Below are 21,384 nucleotides of genomic sequence, written 5' to 3' on the forward strand. Positions count from 1 at the left end.
TACTCAAAAGTACTATCAAATTCACTTAGTAAAAAAAAAAAAGGTGAGGGGATCTGGATAAGCACAGGTTTTTATGTCCCAGACTTCTTGGTATTCAGACAAAATCAGCCCTGGAATGAAGGATGGCTTACAAAAGTTGAATATAGGTGACTCTGAGGCAATACTAGGAAAGTACTAGTGAGATTAGAGTCCTTAGAGATTAGCTACTTGTCCTTGTTCTTTTTGCACTACTTAAGGCACATCTTCTCACAGTGCCAGTTTGGCCCATATCCCGAGATAATTTTGGAGTCCGTGGATTACCCTGTGTCAAAATTAGGAATGAAGCAAAGGAGTCTGGCTGAGAAAAATTAACCGTGCTTGACAGATAGGCTGTTGTAAGCACATAAATCAGGTGTTCTTTCTGGAGTCACTCCTCATCAATTAAAAACAGTCATTTTTTTCCTGTTTCTCTGCCATATGAAAGCTTATGGTTTATGGAGTCTAGAAGACTGACCATCTATGGTCTTCTGGCGCTGCAAATCATTACGCTCTGTTAGTATTGTATGATATACACATTAAGAACCGTGGAACACTTGCCTATCCTAAGCGATTTGCTGTTGCTTCACTGAAATCCTGCTGTATTTTACAGTTCTATCAGAAATTAGTTTACCAACTTATGAGCTACCTTTGCCCCAGGAAGCCCCAAACCTGGATCTCCAATTGGTCCAGCAAGACCAGGTAACCCAATGTCACCCTGCAATGAAGAAAATATATACTCTAGTTACATATTTTATTAAACACCAATCACAGACTGAGTTTTTTTATTTCTGTTATACAAAAATATACATATCAAATGTAATAGCTATTTTTTTTGCAAGCATTAAGCACCAAAAGCAGAAGAAAGTATTTTGATATCCAAAGCTACCTAGAAGAAAGAAATGAACACAGGAAGGCCACGTGGCAAACTGGCATACAGTTAATACCAGAGCACGGTCATAACTAGACTGGATACAATTCATAACTCTGTTCATAGGAAAGAAGTTGTTTTAGTTTACCTCAGAAGGCTGGAATTATTTACATGAATAATAGCATGGCCTGCTTTACAGTTTCACCCTGTGTTGATAAGCGCTCGGAGCTGGAGTGTGGATGTTACCTTTGGTCCAGGCACAGCTCTTCCAGGAGGGCCTGGCATTCCAAGACGTCCTGGCACACCAGGCTCTCCCTGCAGTAGAGGAAGGAGGGCAAAAATGATGGATTTTTCTGAAAGTCAGCATGAGCACTCATAGAGAAAACATTTATGCAACTATTTATAGTATTCCATTACAATTCTCTTAGAACTTCAAATATTCTATGTGGATTGAAATCTAACTCTTTTAAGGACTGATAACAAGCATAGTTCTGATCTCTCAGGGGAAATGAGATTCTTCTCAGTCACTGGACAAATATACGTTATTAATAGAAATCCCTTTCATAGTGTATTTGAGGTTTGGTCCAGCATATCCAGTACTCAAGGCTTCCTTCCAAGCTGCGTAGGCATACTGAAAACACATATATTTTCCCGTGAGACTAGATTTTTTTTTAAATAGTCCTTTCAGCATATTTTTACCTCTTTTTATTTTTCCTCTTATGTGTGAATACATAGCAAAAGACTTAATAAGAAACTGGAAGAGAAGCCTGAAGTAACCCTTCTCTCACTTTCAGTGAGTACTGAGCATTTGAATAGAAACTCTAAATCTGTAAAAGAATATGAGCTATGAGTCAGTGTAAGGGAAAGTAAAGTCCTGGCACATATGTATGTGCAATACACTATATTATCTTCCCAAATATTTCAGCATAAAAATACCAGTATTAGTGTCCCTTAACTTTTTCCAAACTGTCAGAGAAGCAATATGGTGAATGCAAAGTTTTTTTAAACATGCTTCTAGACATTGTAGGGATCATGGCATGTCTTGCTAAGAGAAGCCTTAGCTGAACTTTTTTTTTTTTTTAAATTATTTTTCAAGAAGCAAGTTCATTCTGAGACAGATGTTTCTTACCTCTAAAACTAGGAACAGCTTGAGTGTGGTGGGGGGGCTATTTTACACACATAATGTGATAATAAACCTACTTTAGCTCCAGCAGGTCCAGGCACTCCTGTTGGTCCTGTTAATCCTCGTATTCCTCTCTGACCTTGATCTCCCTACAAAAATGGAGAATGTGTTAGCTGAAATTAATTGTAAATATCAATGAAAGATAGTGAAGTTCTATGTCATAGCTGGTGCACACGAGCCGTTCTTATTGCCTTCACTAGTCAGTCAGTTAATTCTGCTCAGTAACTGTCCAGTTTGGGATTTGTACAGTTAAAAGTATATAGATGTCATCCAAAATTAAATTAACCAACATATCAGTAAATACTGTGAAAAAAAAAAAAGAACCAGAAGAGTCTTAAAGATTGCATCCTTGCAGTTGAAACAGCTTTATTTCTCTTCTCTTGTGACATTTAATCTCTGTATGTCTTCTCCAACATCTTAGACAACAATTCCAGCAATTACCAGCATCTTCATTTCACAGGATACAGATGATGATCTGAGAAACCAGAATTACTTCACCTTTGAATCAGTATAGAAGGCCAGTACAAGAGCCAGAACCTAGAAGATTGGCCCAGTTATTCCTGCTCAGAGAAGTGGTATTCCTAGCAAAGGGTTTAGCTCTTTGTGAACTTCTTGGACCAGATACTGCCACAGGTACTGGAAACTGTGACCCACTGAACTGTTGTGCTGTCATTTAAAAAAAAAAATTATGAGAAAGATTTGCTGAGTGGTCCTTTATTAACTTTGCTATTTTAAAAAGTTGTTGGCTTAGTCTGAGGCTAAAATAAACTCTGTAGTTAACCACTTTTAGAAGATGTCATTAGCCTACTCCTCGAGATATATTTTTTCATTACTTATAATACACACTAAAAAGATAGCACTTTGACAAACCTATTTCTGGAACGTTATAATTTTGAAGGTCACCTTTAGTAAGAAATTCTCACCTTCTCCCCTTGTATTCCAACCCCTGGAGCACCTTCAGGACCTCTAAGACCGGGTAACCCTGGTTCACCCTGGAATAGAAAAACCAAAGCAGCATTTCAGAGCACTGCATAGGCATGGGGCAAGATCAATTCTGTATTCACTTGAATAAGCTCATTAAAATCATGGACCTTTTAGAGTTAATGGCAAAATTCCCACTGATGTCAGTGGGCCCAGGATTTTCTTCTCATATTCAGAAGCAACCATTGTAAAACTCCGTGTGGAATGCATGAAGCAGTCTGTTTCCTTTGTGATGGCTGAACACTCTGAGTATATAATCTTAAAGATATGGGGTTTCTGATTCTAGGAAAACACCATGATCAGGAGGCTACAAAAGGTTTCTTACAGCCATTTTAGTGGTCTCCCTTCTCAGTTGCAGGGCATTTGGTGAATTGAAAAAAAGCCAACAACTGTAAAAAAGATAAGACCCCCTCAACAAAAAAAAAAAAAAAAATCCCTAAAAAAGTAGGTTTGAAAGATAATTTTTTTCACTGAAAAATGTGCTACTTTTCCCCTTGTACATGAACACTCTCTATGTTTGGGTATTGTCACAGGGAGAACAGTAGGAACGCCTGGAGGGAAGCAGGTAGCCTGCAGCCCGACATGAACCAACCTTTTGTCCAGGGGCTCCATCTTCTCCTGGAAGACCAGGCAGACCTGCAAGTCCTGAAGGGCCTGGCTCACCCTGACATCAATAAAAAGTAAGTCCTTCTATTAAATACAGGCTTGGTACTATTCTTTCTCTGAATCAAGGAAATCTACTTTTAAAGGTTTACTAAACTATATATTTATAGCAAACATTTACGCATATGAACCCAAATCTTACCCTTTTTTTTAATAAAGACAACACTCATGTATCTGGAACTACCATATTGTCTGATTGTTTGAACTTCACATTTGATCTATGCAATTAATATTATTAGCTAGTAATGCTCCAGCTCATTGTTAAAAAACAGTGTAATCATTTCATTAAGTGGCAGCATTTGAAGTAAATGTCAGATAGAGCTGACTGTGACATGATGATTGATATCTTGCTGGTGAATATCACTGCAAATCTATTAATGGAAGTGGACATGCCATTGGCCTGTTTACGTAAGGTTCACGAGCCTGAACTGGTTTTAGAAGAAATGGGATCATTTGTGGTCTAATGGGCTCACTCAGCCTTACCATATTTTGTGAAATTAAGGAAGGAATTTGAGCAATCTATTTCCTTTTCTAACCACTGCCCCAAATCCCTAACAAGGAAGAGCAAAACCAGGACAGCCTCGTGCCTTTCCACTGTCACAGAAGTACTTTTTCATCTATTCCCATATTTTATGTTAATCTGGCTGCTAATCCCATAGGGCCTGGATTATATCTCGGTCACTTTAGCACTAAAATAATCTGGTTACAGCTTCCCCTCCTCTAAGCGAGTGTGCTTTCTGTCTGGTAGCACAGCTTGTTTCCCACACGAAGGTGTCAGGATGTAGCTGCTGCTCTGTTCACATCCTATCCTGTGTGAAAAGGGAAGGGACAGCACAATAACCACTGGTCAGTGCTTTTTTTCAGCAGCTCTGGATATAGCTTAGGTTTTGCTATAGATTGTGAGTTCTGGCAACTGTTTTATATTCTGGATGGTTTTCTGGAGAGAGCTGGAGGTGATCTGTAAGCAACACTGACTTGAGAATGGGCCAGGCATGTGGAAATTTTCATTTACAATAAATCTTCCAACTTTTCTGCAGAACTGGTTTATTTAAAATGTTCCCATTTCTGGAGGTTATTGAAAGTCTGTGTCAAAAATTGTAAAGACCAAGAACGTAAATTTTATTTCTGAACCTATCTTTAAGTGCCTACAGAAAGGATACTCAGGAAACACAAATCGCAAATATAAATAAATAAATAAATAAATACCTCTATTAATAACATACCTTAGAACCAGGTTCTCCAATACCTCTTTCTCCTGGCACTCCAGTCTCTCCTGGCAAGCCTTGTTCACCCTTAAGTAGCAATTATCATGGAAAAATATGAAAGCATATTCTAGGTTGCTTATATTTAAAGAAAGATTACTGTGATACTGTCTGTAGTATGATGTATTAAACCCTTGATCACAAAGACTGAGAGTCTGCAGGATGTTTTGAGCTGTGACCAAAAAGTTGGTGGAAGTGATTAATGCTGTAAATCTGTAATTATATGTCCCTGCGAATGTTTCTTGCCAAAGTAGGTGATATTTCAGGAGTATGTCTGACATCCACAAACAATTCACCCTTCTCTTTCTTTTTACCAGTAGTAAAGCATATCCCTACATTATCATGGAAAATGTTAGAGATGATCTCTGATGCTGCAAAATACTTTACGTGGCATGGACCCTTGACCCACTTATACTCCTAGTTCCTTTATACTACGCTGTAATAGCTTTCAGTCATTCAGAACTTCATCTGTCACCTCTTTCAGAAAATCACTTTAAATTTCCATTCCAAACACTTCAAGGATGATGTCTTTCATTAACATTTTTGTATTTTGCAAATCAGTCAAGGCTAAATTATTCAGACAGTTTTTCTTCAGCAAAGGTAATCTTCATTATACGTTGGTCCATTCTTAACTGATAGATACAGTAAATACACAAAGTCAGGCGAGACAATAGGCAGCAGAAGTAACAAGGAAGGCAACCAATCTGTACAGATGTGTATGTATTTTTCTGGAATGGAAACAGTCCAGTGAGGTTAAAAGATGATATTGAAATTTTGGTGTTCTTCTGTGTTAAGTGCAACTACTTTTTGGAATTGATTCACTGCACCTGCACCTGATAATGATGAAACTGCCAGTTTAAGGCAGACAACCTTTTCTATGGAAATGTATGGGACAAAGTGTCTGGTATGTAGTACCTCAAAAGGTTCTATGGTGAGCCAAGCCAAAACCTAAATAGATAGCCATGGCATTGGTTTAGCAAGGCTTTTCAGTGGAGTAGGATCTGCTGTACAGTTTAATAATGCAGCAATGTCAATACTTAGACTGGTGCTCAGCACTTAAACAGGCATAAGAATAGAGACAGATCATTTCTTAGTCAGGAAACATAAAAGTAAAAACACCACCATAGCTTTTACTTCACAAAATTCCCTAACCTTTGGTCCAGGTAGTCCCTGTCCTGGTAGCCCTCTAGAGCCAGGTGGTCCTTTTGGGCCTTCCATGCCCTGAAAAGATTAGTTAAGTATTAAAACCAAAACACTCTGTGTTACTGCACATTTAACTGTGGGGCGAGGGGGAAGTGAAAACCGCACCTTCTCTCCTTGAATTCCAATTCCAGGTAATCCAACTGGCCCAGGTAAACCAGGAGGACCGAATTCACCCTGGCAAACAAAGTACAATTGCTCAGTTGTGTAAAGATACAGAAAAAATCTGGGACAGCTCCCATGCCAGTACATGTTGACTTAACCCCTCTTGAAGTCAGTGAAGCTGGGATCTGGCCTTTAATCTTGCATATATGCATTAATTCCCTGCTGGTTCAGGTGCAAAAAACTGCTAGTCTCTTCTGCCTTTTGTAAATATTAACTTTCCCACAGAACTGGATGCTATTTTTAACATTTCCTATTTTAATATGAAGGGATGTTAAAATAGGTTGAGAGAATGTATTGGGCATAAATTTCTCTACAAAATACCTTATTGTCCAGGGCCTAATGTGGGTTCCTTGCCTCATTACATCTTTTGTAGTGAATATCAACTCTGCAGTCCCTGTATTATGTAGATTTATTGGCACTTTGCTAATCCTCTGGTGAATGTACTGCTCACCTTTTCACCTTTTATGCCGATGCCTGAAAGTCCACGAGGGCCTCTTGGTCCATCAAACCCACGGTCTCCCTACATGAAAAAAATATTTGTTGTTAACTCTAAAGACACAGCTGTGCTCTCTGAAGTAACTAGAGACACTGTTTACTCTGTTATCATACAGATATGTATGATAACACAAAATGAGAAGAACCAGGAAGTGGCTCCTGGATCTGTTTTCCAGGATACCAAGAGAGGTCATCTTTTCAAATCAGCTTGCTCTGCAGCTTGAAATTGCTGATGAAAGAGCTGAACAAGCTTATTTTTATGTTTCTGCTCACCTCGATTGCTTAAGGTCCTGTCCTGCTTCCTCTTAAATCAATAGCAAAACCACAACTGATTTAAATGTCCGCAGGGGTGAGTTCTGTGACTAACTGGAAGCTGAATTCTGCTTATTGCTCTCATGGGTTAATCTCATTAAAGTGTGGCAGTGAGGATGTAGCTCTCACTAAGAATTTTGCCAGAATAAAGACCAGGCCAAACTGTATTGTTACAAAAGTTTATTTGCAAATGTCATTGTCTTTCTACATGTTTATTTATGAAACAGTGGTCTTGGGAAAATGCAGGTTACTAATAAGGACACTAATATTGTGCTTTCTTTTACTTCTGTTAATGAAACATGCAGAGACAGATCTTAGTTTGTGTAAATTTTCACAAAATCACCCCAGGCTCCCTAGTAACCAATTGCACCATTTTAACTTTGACTGAAATATGTGTATTTCTATTTAAAATAACATTCTATACTACTGATGCTTTAGAACACCTGCCTTCATTTTCCTTTTTGTTGAACTGTGAGCTAGTAAAAATGTCTGAAGAAAGCAACTGTAAAATTTGCTTTAGATTAACAGATCAACTGTTTAAAATGTGTTTAAAAGCAGAGAGCTGACATGCTTGGCAGCCATAAATAGGATTAGAGATATGTAGAGACTCTGTTGATACACGCTTGGCTTCAGGTCAGATTTGGCAGCAAAAAGTAGTACATTTTTTAATAGAACCAAGGGTTCCAATAGTGCTGGCAGAATTCTACTTTGATTATTTTATTCTGCCTATCTCAGTCACTCAGTAGTTTTGCTTAGATTATGCTTTCTTCTCTACTTGTTCTTACTGTGCACTGGACCTGTACTTAGGTTACTAGCTGTAGTGTTTCTTCCCACATGAATTGGTATTTCAGTGGCAATGGAGTGATTTCTAAATGCTTTTTCTTCAAATAGATTTTTGTTTGTTTTCATGCATGAGATCCACTAAGCAAAATACAGACCATCAACAATGAGGTTAAATAATTTATATAATTCATCATAAAATATATATTGGATGTTTGAAGAGATTATGTTGCTAGCAGCAGTCAAATTTAAACCTATTATTGTTTTCCCAACCAAAATTTCCTTGGTGCATGCATAAAAATGAGTGAACCATTCAGTTAGTGATTTAGCTCATGTACAAGCTGTGTCACTTTGTTATTGTAACCAAAGGTTGAAGTGACAGCTCAGCCTGGGAGTAGGTTTTCAGTGGGCAGCAAAAGGAGATAACAGAAGGTCTAATGAGTCCATCCATGTACGTGCAACTACTGCCGTCATTGCTTTCCACTCTGTCTGAAAATCAGTAGCATTCCCTTCCTTTCCCCACAAACTGAATTCAGACTTCGGCTAAAAGGCGCAAGCCAGTGGCTGAGGTATGTAAGAAACTCAGAAGCCTGTCTTTAGTGACAGCAAAGATCTCTACTTATAAGGATTTAGAAAAAAAGCAACAAGATAAATTTTTCATCTAGGAATCACTTTTATAATATTTTAAGTCAGATGCTTGAGGCTGTTTTTAAATTACAGCTGGAATTCTTTCCAGGCTTAGATCCCACAAATCAAGCATCAGGTAAATTAAATATCGTATTTACAAGGTCCCAAAGGCTAGTTGTGCCTGAAAGTCATGTTTGGACCAAATGAATTCTATGAAAATATATCAGGTTAATTGATGCCAAATTTTAAAATTAATTTACAAGTTACTTTCTCAGATTCCCTTGTCTGCTATGGACTTGTTTTGGCATGCACTCATTTAATGGTGCTGCTCGAATCTTAAAACCCTTAGACTGCTGTACCTTTGCTCCTGGAAGCCCTTCTCCTGGTGGACCTCTTTCTCCTGGAACACCTTGTGGTCCTTGAGGCCCCTGTTAACATAAGTTTAAAATGGCCTAGAATATGTATTAATCACTCAAATCAACAGCAGCATGTTCCGTGTAATTTTTGGGTTTAAGCACGTCTTTAAATGTTGGTATAGTTACAACTTGTTAAAAGTAATACAGTAATACGATATTCACAGTGAATAAATGATGAGCATTCTGGCCTGCAGCAGTAACAAGGCAGACTGTTTTACCTTTCTGGTTTCTCATGAATCACAGGTTATGTAGCTGAAATTCCTAGTCCTTATGCTTTTGAAATCTTCGCTCTCTAAACTTTAGTTTGGTTTACAAGTTGTTACTAAACCTTATCGATGTATTACTTTTATCATGAGAGACAGGGAGGACCAAATCAAAGACTGTGCAGAGTATTACTGAAGATGATCCAGCTGTAGAGAGATTTGACTGTAATTGGTAAAGAGGACAGTGTGTCCTTCGCTTTTTGTAACCAGATCTGGTAGGAGGACAAGGGGCAAATAAGACAACTAAAACCTTTCATTAAATGCAAGTCCAACACCTGTGCATATTGAGGCTGCTTCACAGTGTTTTCCTGCATTTTTTTTCCCCTGATTTATTTCTTGAAATTACACACAATCACAGAATCCTGGTAGATTTGGGTCTAAATATGCTTCTGCTTCTTCTGCATAGAGATTTAGAATTATGCCTGTTTCTTAGGTAACGGTAATTATACTGCATTCAGCCATAAAAAGAAAACTCTTTTGGGGCAAGTATACTTCAAAGTAAATTTTAAAAATACCTTTAGTGTACATTTTAAAATCAGAATCCCTTGTTATATCAGTCCAGGTGTTGTGGCTAACAAAGATGTACATCGTAGGCGCCTCTTCCTCCAAACAGTGGCTCTTTTCTCTGTGCCATTATTGAAGAGACACAGGAAGCATCACTGCCCTGCTTTGACTGACTGTCACCACTGGCCTTGTTAGTAATGGTCGATTCCTTGGGCTCTTGAACAAGGACTCACTCCTCTCCAGTAGTGTATTTCAAGAAGGTTTGAGATCAGTCAGTTCAGTTACCAAACCATCTTTTTATTTTTCATGGGAACATCTTTTTTGAAATGAATAAACAAATCTTTCCTTGTAAATGGGGAAAAGCTACTTGTGAACAAAAATTGACATAATTTCACTCATGGTTTCAGTAGGGGTCTTTCATGCAGGTGATGAGAAATGAATTTAAGTCTGCTGTATTGGAAATAGCTTGGTAAAAGTTGCTGACACTTTGGAAGAAAGTGACCATGACTCTTAAAACTACCAGGAGAAGGAGAGGAAGGAAAAGAAGGAAAAGTCTTCAAAGCCAAACATACTATAAATTATGAAAGTAGATTTTTTTTTTTTCTCCTTCTTATTATCTCCAGTAAAGGTAATACTGGTCAAATTGTTATCTGCGACCAGTTATGCAATCTGAATGTCCTTATGAAGGTAGTTTAGATATGGCTGTTTCAGTGTTAGAGTGGTTGAAATGGAGTCTCTCCCTCAAAGCCATCCTGATGTCCATGTTCTAATGATACTGAAAAGCAGTAAACTTGAAAGTTACCACGTGTGGATTTGAATCTATCAGCAGACAGATTTATATAAATATTTATGTGGTTTTGCATAGAGCGTTATTTTTTCATATCTGTTTTGGAGACAAAGATAATTAGAAAAGTTAAAGAGCTGGAAACATTCCCAGTTTATTGAGAGAAATGAAAGTCAGACAATGTAGTATATATGAGAGTGAGAACTAGTGGAAGAAAGAAAAGAAATGGTATTATTTAACACACATACATTCCTTTTAATAGGGAAGCATCACAATTTTTTCCTTTCTGTCCTGCTTCCCTCTCACCAAATCAAAAATAGACATACCAGAAGTCCTGGCTCACCAACTCCAGGTGGGCCAATGGGGCCTGGTCTTCCTGTCAAACCGGTGTCACCCTTCAAACAAAGATGTATTTTGAAAATGCCTGATTTAGGTATTTCTGTGTGTGCAGCATATAACAACTCATCAGATATTCTGTGCTTGAAATACTTGATGCAGAAGAATACAGGAATGGCAGAGAAAATCTGAGTCTCCTCAGAGTCATATGGCACACAAGGCCCAACAGGCACTGAACTGGTGCAGTTTCACAGAACTAGGGGACAGCTTCAATTCTGCATTTAAGAGAAGACAATGTTGAATCTAAACGATTAGTTATTCCCATCATATTCCTAGTACATTAGTTATTGTCCTTTTCCCATAAGTCAGTATTTGTATCATAGTGTTTCTGTTCTCCTTATGCCAGTCATTCAAACCAACAAGCCTGTTTTTCACAGGATAAATTTTGTTTAAGACTGTGTATGCATTTTTACTCAGCCATACACTGCTTGGATTGAGTTATGTCAAGCATAACAACTACTGTAAAAAAGTTCTTTAAAGTACATGCTTAGAATGTTCTTCTTTACTTCTTTTTTCTTTTTTTTTTTTTCCTAGGCAGTTTTGATCAACATACAAAAGACCTTTCCAATACCATAAAAACAGCATTTGAGGGCTTGAACTTTCTCATGTACCAGCAAGTATATTATCTTAGCTGTCTCTGGTTTTATCCTACAATACATGCAATGTAGAAGATGAGAGATGCTTGTACCTTTGGGCCTGGGAGTCCTATTCCAATCTCTCCAGGAAAGCCAGGTGGCCCAGGGAGACCTCTCTCACCCTTTACAAAGAATAAAAAAGAAACAATTCTGATTATAAATTGGTGTCTAGAGAAATCAGCTTAACTCCACTGAAAAAATAAATTTTGAAATTCATTTTTTTTATATCCTGAATTTCAACCCATTGTAATTGTCTTACACAGTACTTCATCTGTTCACCCTTTCAATGCCTCAATTTTTTTCAAGTTTTTCTCCACAACATATTCCTTTTGATAGCTGAAGAACCCCTTAGCCTTGGCTGAATTACTCAGTGTAAGGTTTTTCTGAGAAGCAAAGTGTAAATGTGGTCTCCTTTAATAAAGTTAAAACAGTTGTCTATAATACCCAGTGATATTTGCATCTTCCATTGAACTACTATGATAAAGATATCAAGTCACCACAGAACAACAGAATCAAGAAATCTCCATTGTTATACCTGGAATTTACAATGGTGTGAGAAGTAAGCCCAACAAATCTTCAGGTCTTGATAAAACAGAAGTTGTTTTTTTTTTTAAAAAAAATATATTTTATGTTTACATATTTTAACTGTTTATGAGGAAAGACTGGAGTGTGATTTGGACCTGAATCCAATACAAAGGGCAAATGAATACCTTTCTTAGGAACCTTGTAGAATACAAAGAGTATATGATTTGCTAGCAATGTGACATTAAACTGCATCCCCTACGAGGGTATGGGGTATAAGGATAAAAGCATTATTGTTGTGAGGCTGTATTAATACCTTTTAATATAGAGAAAAAGAAGAAATAATGCAGTTCTTGCCTTTGATCCTTGAAGGCCTTCAGGCCCTTGATCTCCAGGCTGTCCTTGTGGACCCTATTTGAACAAGAGTGGTTTTAATGAGATTTTTCAAGCTTTCAGAACTATGGCAGTGTAAAAAACTCAATAATTCTAATTTCCTCTAGCCTGCATGAAAACATGAGTTATAAACATTTCAGAACTGAAGCTTTGCTTTCTGATGCATGTATAGATTCAACTCAGTCGGATCTGGGTCTGATAATCAGGGAGAGAATTTGGCTCCCTTCATTTGAATACAATTAAGGGTAATCTATAGTCAAGATTTACTGAAACATCTATGATGGACTAAGCTTCTTGACCTTCAGTCCAGGAGTACTGGGATGGAAAGAGACTGAAGTATTTCCATGTACTTCCATGAGATAATGAAATATTTAAGACACTGAATGGGAAATGAGTGACTTTGTTTTTTCTGCATTTGCTGTGGTCTTTGAGACTGAATGAATTCCAAGGATAATTTATTTGTCTAGACTGATCCTCCAAATTCTTGTTAATTTTGGTGTTTAAGAATGTAAGATTTTGGATGCCTTGAACTCAGTGACTCAAAGATTCCATGATGGTTGTGGTGTGATGTTATTTCACAGCTCTGAATCCCATGGAACCAGGTATTGTTGTTTTTACAGTTTTTGGTGGAGTTTACTTGTTTGGGGTTTTTTTACCTGTAGCCCTCTTGTTCCTTTGGGGCCTGCTGGACCTTCAGGACCCTGAAAGGTAAGTGAAAAAAGATACATGTATGTGTATTTAGATTTCATCAAAGCACTTTTAGATAACTTTTTGCTAAGGTATCTTATTTAGATATCTTCACATTAAAATAAAGAAAATATCAAGGGAAGCTCAGCAGCTAGCAAGTGTTGAATAAATATTTTTAAAATGGACTATGGTAATCAGAGTACAGAGTAAGAATGAGAAGAGTTCATTATCAAGGACCAGTAATCCACGATAAAATTCTATATGTTTCATTTAAAATATTGACAGCAATTACACACCCAATCTTGAAGACCGGAGTGATTTCATTTTCATCTCTCATTCCCTTAGCTTACTAGACTACTTTGCTTACAAGCCTTCTGCCTCTGTTATTGTTATGAACAGGCTTAGGCTTGAGGCTTAAGAGGAATCACATGAAAATATAGAAGGAGCTGAGAAAGTTACTGAAAATGGGATCCTTGCTCACTTCATTTCTTAAAAATTTAAGTTGTTAATTTCTCTCAGCCTTAGAATTAATATTTGCCCTATATCTATCACTGTGGTTGTTATTCAGAGGATTGTGGGTCTTCTCTATTTCAGCTTTGTTTCCTGGAAGCATAACAACTTTGTGGCTGCTTACTCTGTCTCCTTTTATCCCTGGGATTCCACATTCACCTCTTGCACCCTGGAAAGGAACAGGAATAAATATTTATGAGCTATATTGAGCATATCATCCTTATTCTTTGGGTGCTTTAGTTGAAAACCTAAATGTTATTTTTTTCATTACATATTATAGCAATTCTGCTGTAAGTTCATTGGGGAAGGGACACATCTATTAGAGCTTGAGCAGCAGCTGGTAAGATGATGTTATTCCTCATTACTAGTATTTTTAAGAAATATGGCACTATGTATAATAAATAATAATGTCATCAAACATCTATATTACACATAGCAGAAGTTTTGACTAAAAGTATTACCTTCTCTCCTTTGTATCCAGATTTCCCCTGGAAAAAAAAAAAAAAGCAAGGCAGGTTGGGAGGATATATAGACCAAATGTAGGAATGTGAGTATCGGCGCTATTAACATTTGACTCTCTCTAGAAAAACAGCATTTCAGGTTATAATGACCAATTAGGTAGAAAAGGTAGAAAATGACTCTAAATACTACACCTACTGGTCATGATAGATTCTATTGTATGTGTGAACAAATCTTACGAAAGTGTCACTTTAGACTGGGATTTTAAGGATGTAAAAGCAGATCAGCTAGAGTTCATTTTTCCATCTTAGTGAGAAACATGCTAACATAAGAAAGTAAGAAAAATGTCACTAATAAAAAAGGATGTACTGAATCAATATGAAAACATAGAGTGATTACTGTGTGAATGAATACAGAGTTAAGCCCTAAGAGACTAGTCCTGCAGTTACTTCTTATATGTATTTTATTCAATATTTTCATTGCTATTACTCACTGGATCCTCTTTATTTACCAAATGAAAAATGTAAACTTAGATTAAGCTTAATCTTAGAGTGTTATATCACAGCTTTTCACACTTTTTAGGAGGGACTATGTGTTATTAGAGAGTATTTTCTAGATCACTCTTATAAGAAGGACTTATTCCCTTTCTTTAAGCAATGATCATGTTTTCAGTTCTTCTAGTGTTAATGAATCATTAGCCGGTAAACCAGAGTTGAAATCAGCTTCTCATTGGAGAAGAAGGGAAAACCCCATTTTTTTACCTCTATTCCATCCTGTCCTGGGATTCCATTAAGACCTGGCTCACCCTGTGAATAATCCAACACCAAGATCAGTGAAATCAGGAAAAGATAGTATTGTCCTGATATCTAGATATCTCAGCAAAATACAGAAAGCATACCTACTCCCTCTTTTTACACTCTCATGATTTTATATGTTAGATATAAGATTTTAATTTGTCAGAATCTTAGTCTTTACTACAGCAAAAGAGAGTAGATGAAGTTTAAGAAATTCACAGGTGGAAAATACATGGGCACTATTAGGGTAGTCTTTCCATATTAATGAGGTACCAAATCTTTTCCTAAATCTGAAAAATTACATCACCTTTGCTCCTTTCAGGCCTGGAGCTCCATCATCCCCAGTGCGACCCTTTTTACCCTGAAAACAACAAAATAAAATTCCTATAGTACATGTTAGGCAAATTATTTTATTTTACATCATATGCACTATTTTTTAAGATATTTGCTTCCTATAGATTTATTATTAAATCTCTTCATATTTACCATAACCTTGAAATTGAATTTCTGGGAACAGCAGGACTGCCTCAATAGGCAGCCATTTTTCTCTTTTTGTCTTTACTGTAAACGAAAATTGTTCAGGTCTCCTCTGAAGAAAAGAGGTGATCAGATATTTTGGTAGCTTGCCAAGTGAGTGTTTTGCCTTCTTTTGAACTCTTTGAGGTGTATGCTTTTGTTTTAAGAAGTAGTTGCACTCTCCAAGTAAATGCATAGAATAATAATAACTTTAGAGGACTGTGTATTGAACCTTGAACTTTCATTGTCTCAGTACTTGGGTTCAAATAATTTCTAAAAAAAACTCCATCAATGAAACAAATCTTGTATTTCAGTTGTTTGAGAAATGACAGCTACTTACAGCAGGGCCAGGAAGGCCTCTTTCCCCCTTCTCGCAGTTACATGTAGCAGCCTGGGGACACTTTGAATAAAATAGTCTGAATCAGCACATTTTAATAGAAGAAATAGAAAACACATAAACATTGCCTTTAAGTTACTGCATGGCAAGTCTGAGTACACCAGTAATGATCAGAAGCCAGTTATATTTACATGTTTTACAAAAACCTTTTAACAGTCAGTATATCACTCATCAGGAATGTGGCCTCCTACATTCCACCCACAAATCTGTACCATTCCTACTCCTGAAATGTCAATCATCTTTATAATGGCTTTACCTCCAAACTCTTCACAAGGCTGGTTTATTGGTATGCCATATCTGTGACTGGAGTGAAAAATAAAATGCTTCAGCTATTTCAAATGCATAATATTTAGCTATTTCCTTGAGCTGCTCATCAGAACAGTCTTTACCCGAGATAACTGTACCTCAAGTAGGACACACACCTTTAAAAGGAAAGCTGAATTTTTCCCCCCAAAATGGCAGGCTGACCTACCAACACCTGCAGTCAGGGTGACACTGTGTGGACAAACTGGAAAAGTGCACTGGTGGAGCCTCCTGAGAGTTTCTGCGCTTTAACTCTATTACATAGGAAGGGCATTAAGGGCTAGAACTGAACCCCATTCAGCTCTGTGTCGTGTTTTCTTATCCACTGCATGATGTGCCGAGATGTGCCGAGATGATGCTGCATGATGTGCTGAGACATATCAGCAAGTTCTTGCTAACCTGAATACTCACACTTTGTTCTTTTTCAACTTTGAAAATAAGGCGGGAAAGTAAATGACATTCGAATAACAATTAAAGCTCTGTCCTGCAAATACATAAGCATGTTTTACTTGAAGGCAATCCCATTAGACTCAATATTTAACCAACTCCCTGAGCTATCAATTTCCTTGAATGATGTTTCCATATAATTGTAAATATCTATGTTAAGCAGTAGTTCTGTAATGGAAACAAAAATACTTACCTCTTCCTCAGACAGATCTTTCTGTAAAGACAGATATTTGAAACAACATTAGAAACTTGAAGTCATAGTCCAGCGTTACAGGAAGACACTGAAAGATGTTAAAATGTTTCGGCAGCTAGTTAACTGAATTATGCAATTAACATATTAACTAACATAATTAAGCTTTAATTTCTGAAAACATTCTAGCAGTCTCTTCAGTCTAAATATATTTTAATTAATTTCAATTCCTATTACAGATTGTTGACTCCGCCAGTCACCGACTCTCCCTGTCCAGCCATAATCTACCAAAATTACAATAGTAACCAGAGCTAAGCCACCATAGTTAGCTGGGTAGATGAGAACAGCATACCCAGAAGCTACAGTTTCCAAAGTGCTGAATAGCAGCAGCCCTCTCTTTGAAGTGAATAATACATACCTCACACTTGAGAAAATCAGAAGCTCTTCTATGCATACTCTTAGGCACACACAAAGTGAGAACATTAAGAACACCTTAGAAAAGATTTGACTTCAGCATTCATTACATTGAGTTATCATCAAATTAGCTATTATTTTTTGGAAGATCTCTACAGCTGAAACACCCACATACAATGCATTTGTCCCACGTTTCGCAACTGATGTAGTCTCTTGAGAGGACATAAATGTGTTGATGAGCAGCAATGCAATATACATCTCTAAAATTCACGGATATGCACATAGAATTATGCCCAAGCCATTATTTAAACCAGACAGCAGCCACGGTCTCAAAAGAAGGCAGGTGAGGGTGGCTGCCTGTTTAGAACAGGTGAAATAAAGTGTGTTTAGTCATTTGAGAACTGGTTGCTGTGATGCAGAAAGCAATGGTAATACCAGAGAAGATGAGGAGGGTGATATGCAGGGAAACCAGTGCAGAGTGGCAGGCTGTCAAAGTGAAGGACAGATGGACAGATAGGACGGCCAGCTTGTGTACATGCTCTAGGCCTGTATGAGGTCAACTAGGTGTCACTTTGGCTGCATAAGTCTCCTGGTTTTTATTCATATTTCTGTTTTTTATCTCTTAGCATGCTCGAATCAGGACTTCATCCACAGCTTGTGTCACCAGATTTATAGGCTAGAGGATGGCTCTATTCTTCACACTTGACAGTGAATGTTTTTTATAAATCAGGTTCGTTCATAGAAAAAGGCAGAAAAAGGGCACCCAAGCAAAACCTCAAGCTTAATTTACACATTTCCTTTTGATTATGTGGTAGGTTTTCCCTGCATATATAAAGAGGTCGATGGCCAAGTTCAAGTTTTATCTAAAATGATGTATCTCCATTAAGGTCTACGAATTTATTTGCACTTCTGCAAGAGCTGCAACTTTTTTGGTACAAAGGGCAATGTCACATTCCTACTTGCTACAGAAGAAAGCATTAGGGTATAAAAAATTGGTTGTTTTTTTAAGAAAGGAGGTTTACTATACCTTTCTTAGGAGGAAAAACAGAGATAAAAATAACTTCACAACAGGTCTCTTTAATTCTAATTCAGTTTATAACTTCAAATATTTTGGCTGGCAAGATCTGAATTGTGGGGAGGAAAAGGAAACCTGGACTTTCTTGCAAGGGTCTTCTTAATAAAAGTGGGCTGCTTTAACATGTAAAAAATATGGGGTTCTTTAGTAGCAACGGTGTTTTAAAATATTGGAAATAAGACCATTTTAACATATGTTCCTATAATGATTTAAAATCCTTTCTCATACATACCATTTCTTTGAGAACCTTCTCCACAGTTTCCTTCTCCTGGAGATTGAAAACGAACCTGGATGCTGGGACACTGGCCAGGAGCCGGAGTTTGGCAGCATTGCTCACCTCCTCAGCCACTCTGGTCATCCCTATTGTGAAAAATACAATTCCTTGGTGTTTAGCATCAGCTGTAGCTGCAAAAATATCTGGGTTTCTTGGATGGTCCACTCCATCGGTGAAGAGCACTGCCACTTTCAGACTACCGGGAGTCCCTTCAGTCATGTAGAGTTGTGTGAGGTTAGTTATAGCATAAGTTGTGTAGGTGCCATGACCTATGTAGGTGATAGGAGCAATGTGGGATTTGAATGCTTCAGGACCTTTCCAGTCACGGAAAGTTTGCTCTATGAAAACAGTGCTGCTGTACTGAAGTAAGGCTGTCTTCCAGCTAAGGGTACGTCCAGAACTAAGCTGCAGACTTTTCATTCTGTCTGCTGTTTCCAGTACAAATCTTTTCTGCTGTTCATGATTATAATCCTTAGCACTTTCGGAGCTGTCCAGTAAAAAAGCAATTTCCAGAATGCAGTCTTCATCTAGAATAAATAGGGAGGTAGGTGAGTGGAGTGATTTCATACCAAGTCTGATTCTACCCTCACCCTTACATGTATTTTAGGCTTCAAAAGTGGGAGAGCAATTATGGAAATTTTTGAAAACATCTGTGATCACAAATGTCAGACCTTCATGAAGACAGAGCATATAGAGGCTGAGGAATTTGCTTCAGAACAGATGCCCTAAGGAACAAGAAACTGAAGGTGAGTTGATGTAATGAAATGAGGAATGTTGTAGTGGTTTTATACACTCATTCTGTCCTCTTGCCTGGTATTTCACTGAATATCCTACCAGCATGAGGACTGGGAAGGTGGAAGTCATCTACAGAAAAATAAGTCTTACTGAATAAGACACTGGAATGTGCTTTGACAGAGCTAGGTTTTGTCCCTGGTACTGACACTCACATCCAGTGACATAAAAGTTTCCAAAAGCAGAATCTGCAGAGTATTAATTTTGTGAACTACTGATGATATTACTTCTATAAAAATACAGTTATGTGGGCTATTATTCCTGTAGTAATAGTAACAGGCTATTAGCCATATCATAAAAAGATCAGAAGAAATCTCCTTTTCGGAAATACACAAAAGGAGAAGTAAATATGGGAGTAAAAAGACAGAAGTGCAAAAATAAGGCATGTGAAAATATAGGATGAGGCAAGCCTGGCTGATTATAATCAATATCTTACAGGGCAAGTTAGGTGTGTAGTACAGAATCCGGATAAATGAACCAGGGGAAAAAATCCACACCTGTTTTAAAATTACTATATTCACCTTTATCACCTGAGCTGGGATATTTTTCTACCATATTTGACAGAATATGTTTAGGTTTTGGTCTTCTCAATCCGTATCTCTTTTCTTCCCTGAGATTTTCTGCCAAAAATTCATGGTGTTCAAGTATCCACAAAAGCCACCAGAATCTGAAGAACATAATTTGTTTGGTTTCTGTTTCCTAAACAACACAAATAATAATACAGAATTACAGCAATACGAGGACAATAAAACATTATTCAGTTTTGCTTCAACAGGTTGCTTAGCAGTCTGTATTTTAAAATATGGTCCCTAAAAATAAGCTGATTTTTTAAATGTAATAAATAGTAAAAAGGGACATACTGGAGTGATTTTCAAGCATAGTGCCTATAGGTCTAGCACATGACAAACTGGAGACAGACATTTTACAAACATACTTCAGTTCTCTCTTGCTGCCTGGTAGTGTTTGTACAACCAGCGCTTCTCAAAGACTTTAACCATGGCTGGAACCATGTGGATACAGTGTGAATCCCAAGTGTCATTCACAGGGGTGTTTTTTTAAAACTTGCTTTTTTCAGAGTTGGCGTGAGAACAAGGAGGTATAGAGGCAGACCCAAGTTTTTCTCTGCTCTCTTTACTTAAGAACTGAGGGTCATGTACACTCTGCTTGCTATCACAGCCCCCCTGTGCTCAGCAGTCCCACAGAAAAACAGTAATGGCCTGAGGGTGATGTCCAGGCTTGCTGTGCCACCCTGGGGAGATGTGGGCCCAGAGCGCTGAGCCCAGGCTTGACAGATACCTATTGACAGGACTTTTGCCTTCTGCAGGGAGCAGAGCTGTTTGTCCTGGGCTCACAGGCACACCTGGAGCTCACAGGCCACTCAGGGTCTGACAAGTCAGTCCTGCCCAACTTTGGTTTCATTGTCATCTGTCTTCAGGCTCTCACCAGGTAGGCACAATACAGAGCAAAAGGGCAGCTCTGTGGCAAGAGTGAACCTGCCGGGGCTATCATCTCATAGAAATCCCTAACACAGCCATGTCTGCCAGGTTTCTCAGCTCCTGCTAGTTCAAGACAGAAATTCTGGTGCCCACAGACACAGAGAGGAGAGGGGGTTCTTACCTTGATGCTCCTAAACAGCAGGCTCTGCAGAGATGCACGATGCTGCCCTGGGCCTGCTGTCAGCCACCTTGTCCTGCCTGTGCTGGATGCTCTGTGAGGAGAGGAGGGAGCGGCTGGGCTGCAAGCTCCTGCAAGAATTGGTGTCGCGTGTCAGGAGGGGCCAGCAGAAAGAGGCAAGGAGAAAGGGGAAGAACAGCAAACCTGGCTCCTCCTTCTCGACACCCGCCCACTTTTCTCGTCCTCCCCAGGCTATGCCCATGTATCCTAGGCTTAGTCCCCCAAGGCCATTTCCACACATAAATCCTCGTACATACTTGCACGTGTATGGAAGAGGACTGCTCTCACCTCACCACACTTCCCTCCTCACCAGCCCAGTTGTATTCACTCTCTTCCCCCATCACTACCTCACACCTTTGACCACCATCCTTCTGCGCATCTGTCA

At 38.2% G+C, this 21,384-nt stretch overlaps 1 protein-coding gene across 1 annotated transcript in view; it reads right to left on the minus strand.

Annotated features, from left to right (window-relative positions):
- Positions 1-20,003, minus strand: part of LOC309441356 (uncharacterized protein) — a gene marked incomplete at both ends in the record, with an annotated part of 32,413 nt that extends 12,410 nt beyond the window's left edge. Inside the window, 22 exons of the mRNA XM_082055988.1 lie at positions 665-733; positions 1,133-1,201; positions 2,087-2,158; positions 2,993-3,061; positions 3,643-3,714; positions 4,937-5,005; positions 6,128-6,196; positions 6,284-6,352; positions 6,792-6,860; positions 8,914-8,982; positions 10,848-10,916; positions 11,606-11,674; positions 12,432-12,485; positions 13,124-13,168; positions 13,789-13,833; positions 14,126-14,152; positions 14,885-14,929; positions 15,225-15,278; positions 15,774-15,833; positions 16,774-16,794; positions 18,492-19,060; positions 19,847-20,003. Coding sequence (XP_081912114.1) covers positions 665-733; positions 1,133-1,201; positions 2,087-2,158; positions 2,993-3,061; positions 3,643-3,714; positions 4,937-5,005; positions 6,128-6,196; positions 6,284-6,352; positions 6,792-6,860; positions 8,914-8,982; positions 10,848-10,916; positions 11,606-11,674; positions 12,432-12,485; positions 13,124-13,168; positions 13,789-13,833; positions 14,126-14,152; positions 14,885-14,929; positions 15,225-15,278; positions 15,774-15,833; positions 16,774-16,794; positions 18,492-19,060; positions 19,847-20,003 — 1,911 coding nt within the window. The remainder of the gene's footprint in view (positions 1-664; positions 734-1,132; positions 1,202-2,086; positions 2,159-2,992; positions 3,062-3,642; positions 3,715-4,936; positions 5,006-6,127; positions 6,197-6,283; positions 6,353-6,791; positions 6,861-8,913; positions 8,983-10,847; positions 10,917-11,605; positions 11,675-12,431; positions 12,486-13,123; positions 13,169-13,788; positions 13,834-14,125; positions 14,153-14,884; positions 14,930-15,224; positions 15,279-15,773; positions 15,834-16,773; positions 16,795-18,491; positions 19,061-19,846) is intronic.
- Positions 20,004-21,384: the final 1,381 nt, after the last annotated feature.

The sequence above is a fragment of the Streptopelia decaocto genome (assembly GCF_964273445.1).
Source record: "Streptopelia decaocto genome assembly, chromosome: 6".
In the NCBI taxonomy this organism is placed as follows: domain Eukaryota; kingdom Metazoa; phylum Chordata; class Aves; order Columbiformes; family Columbidae; genus Streptopelia; species Streptopelia decaocto.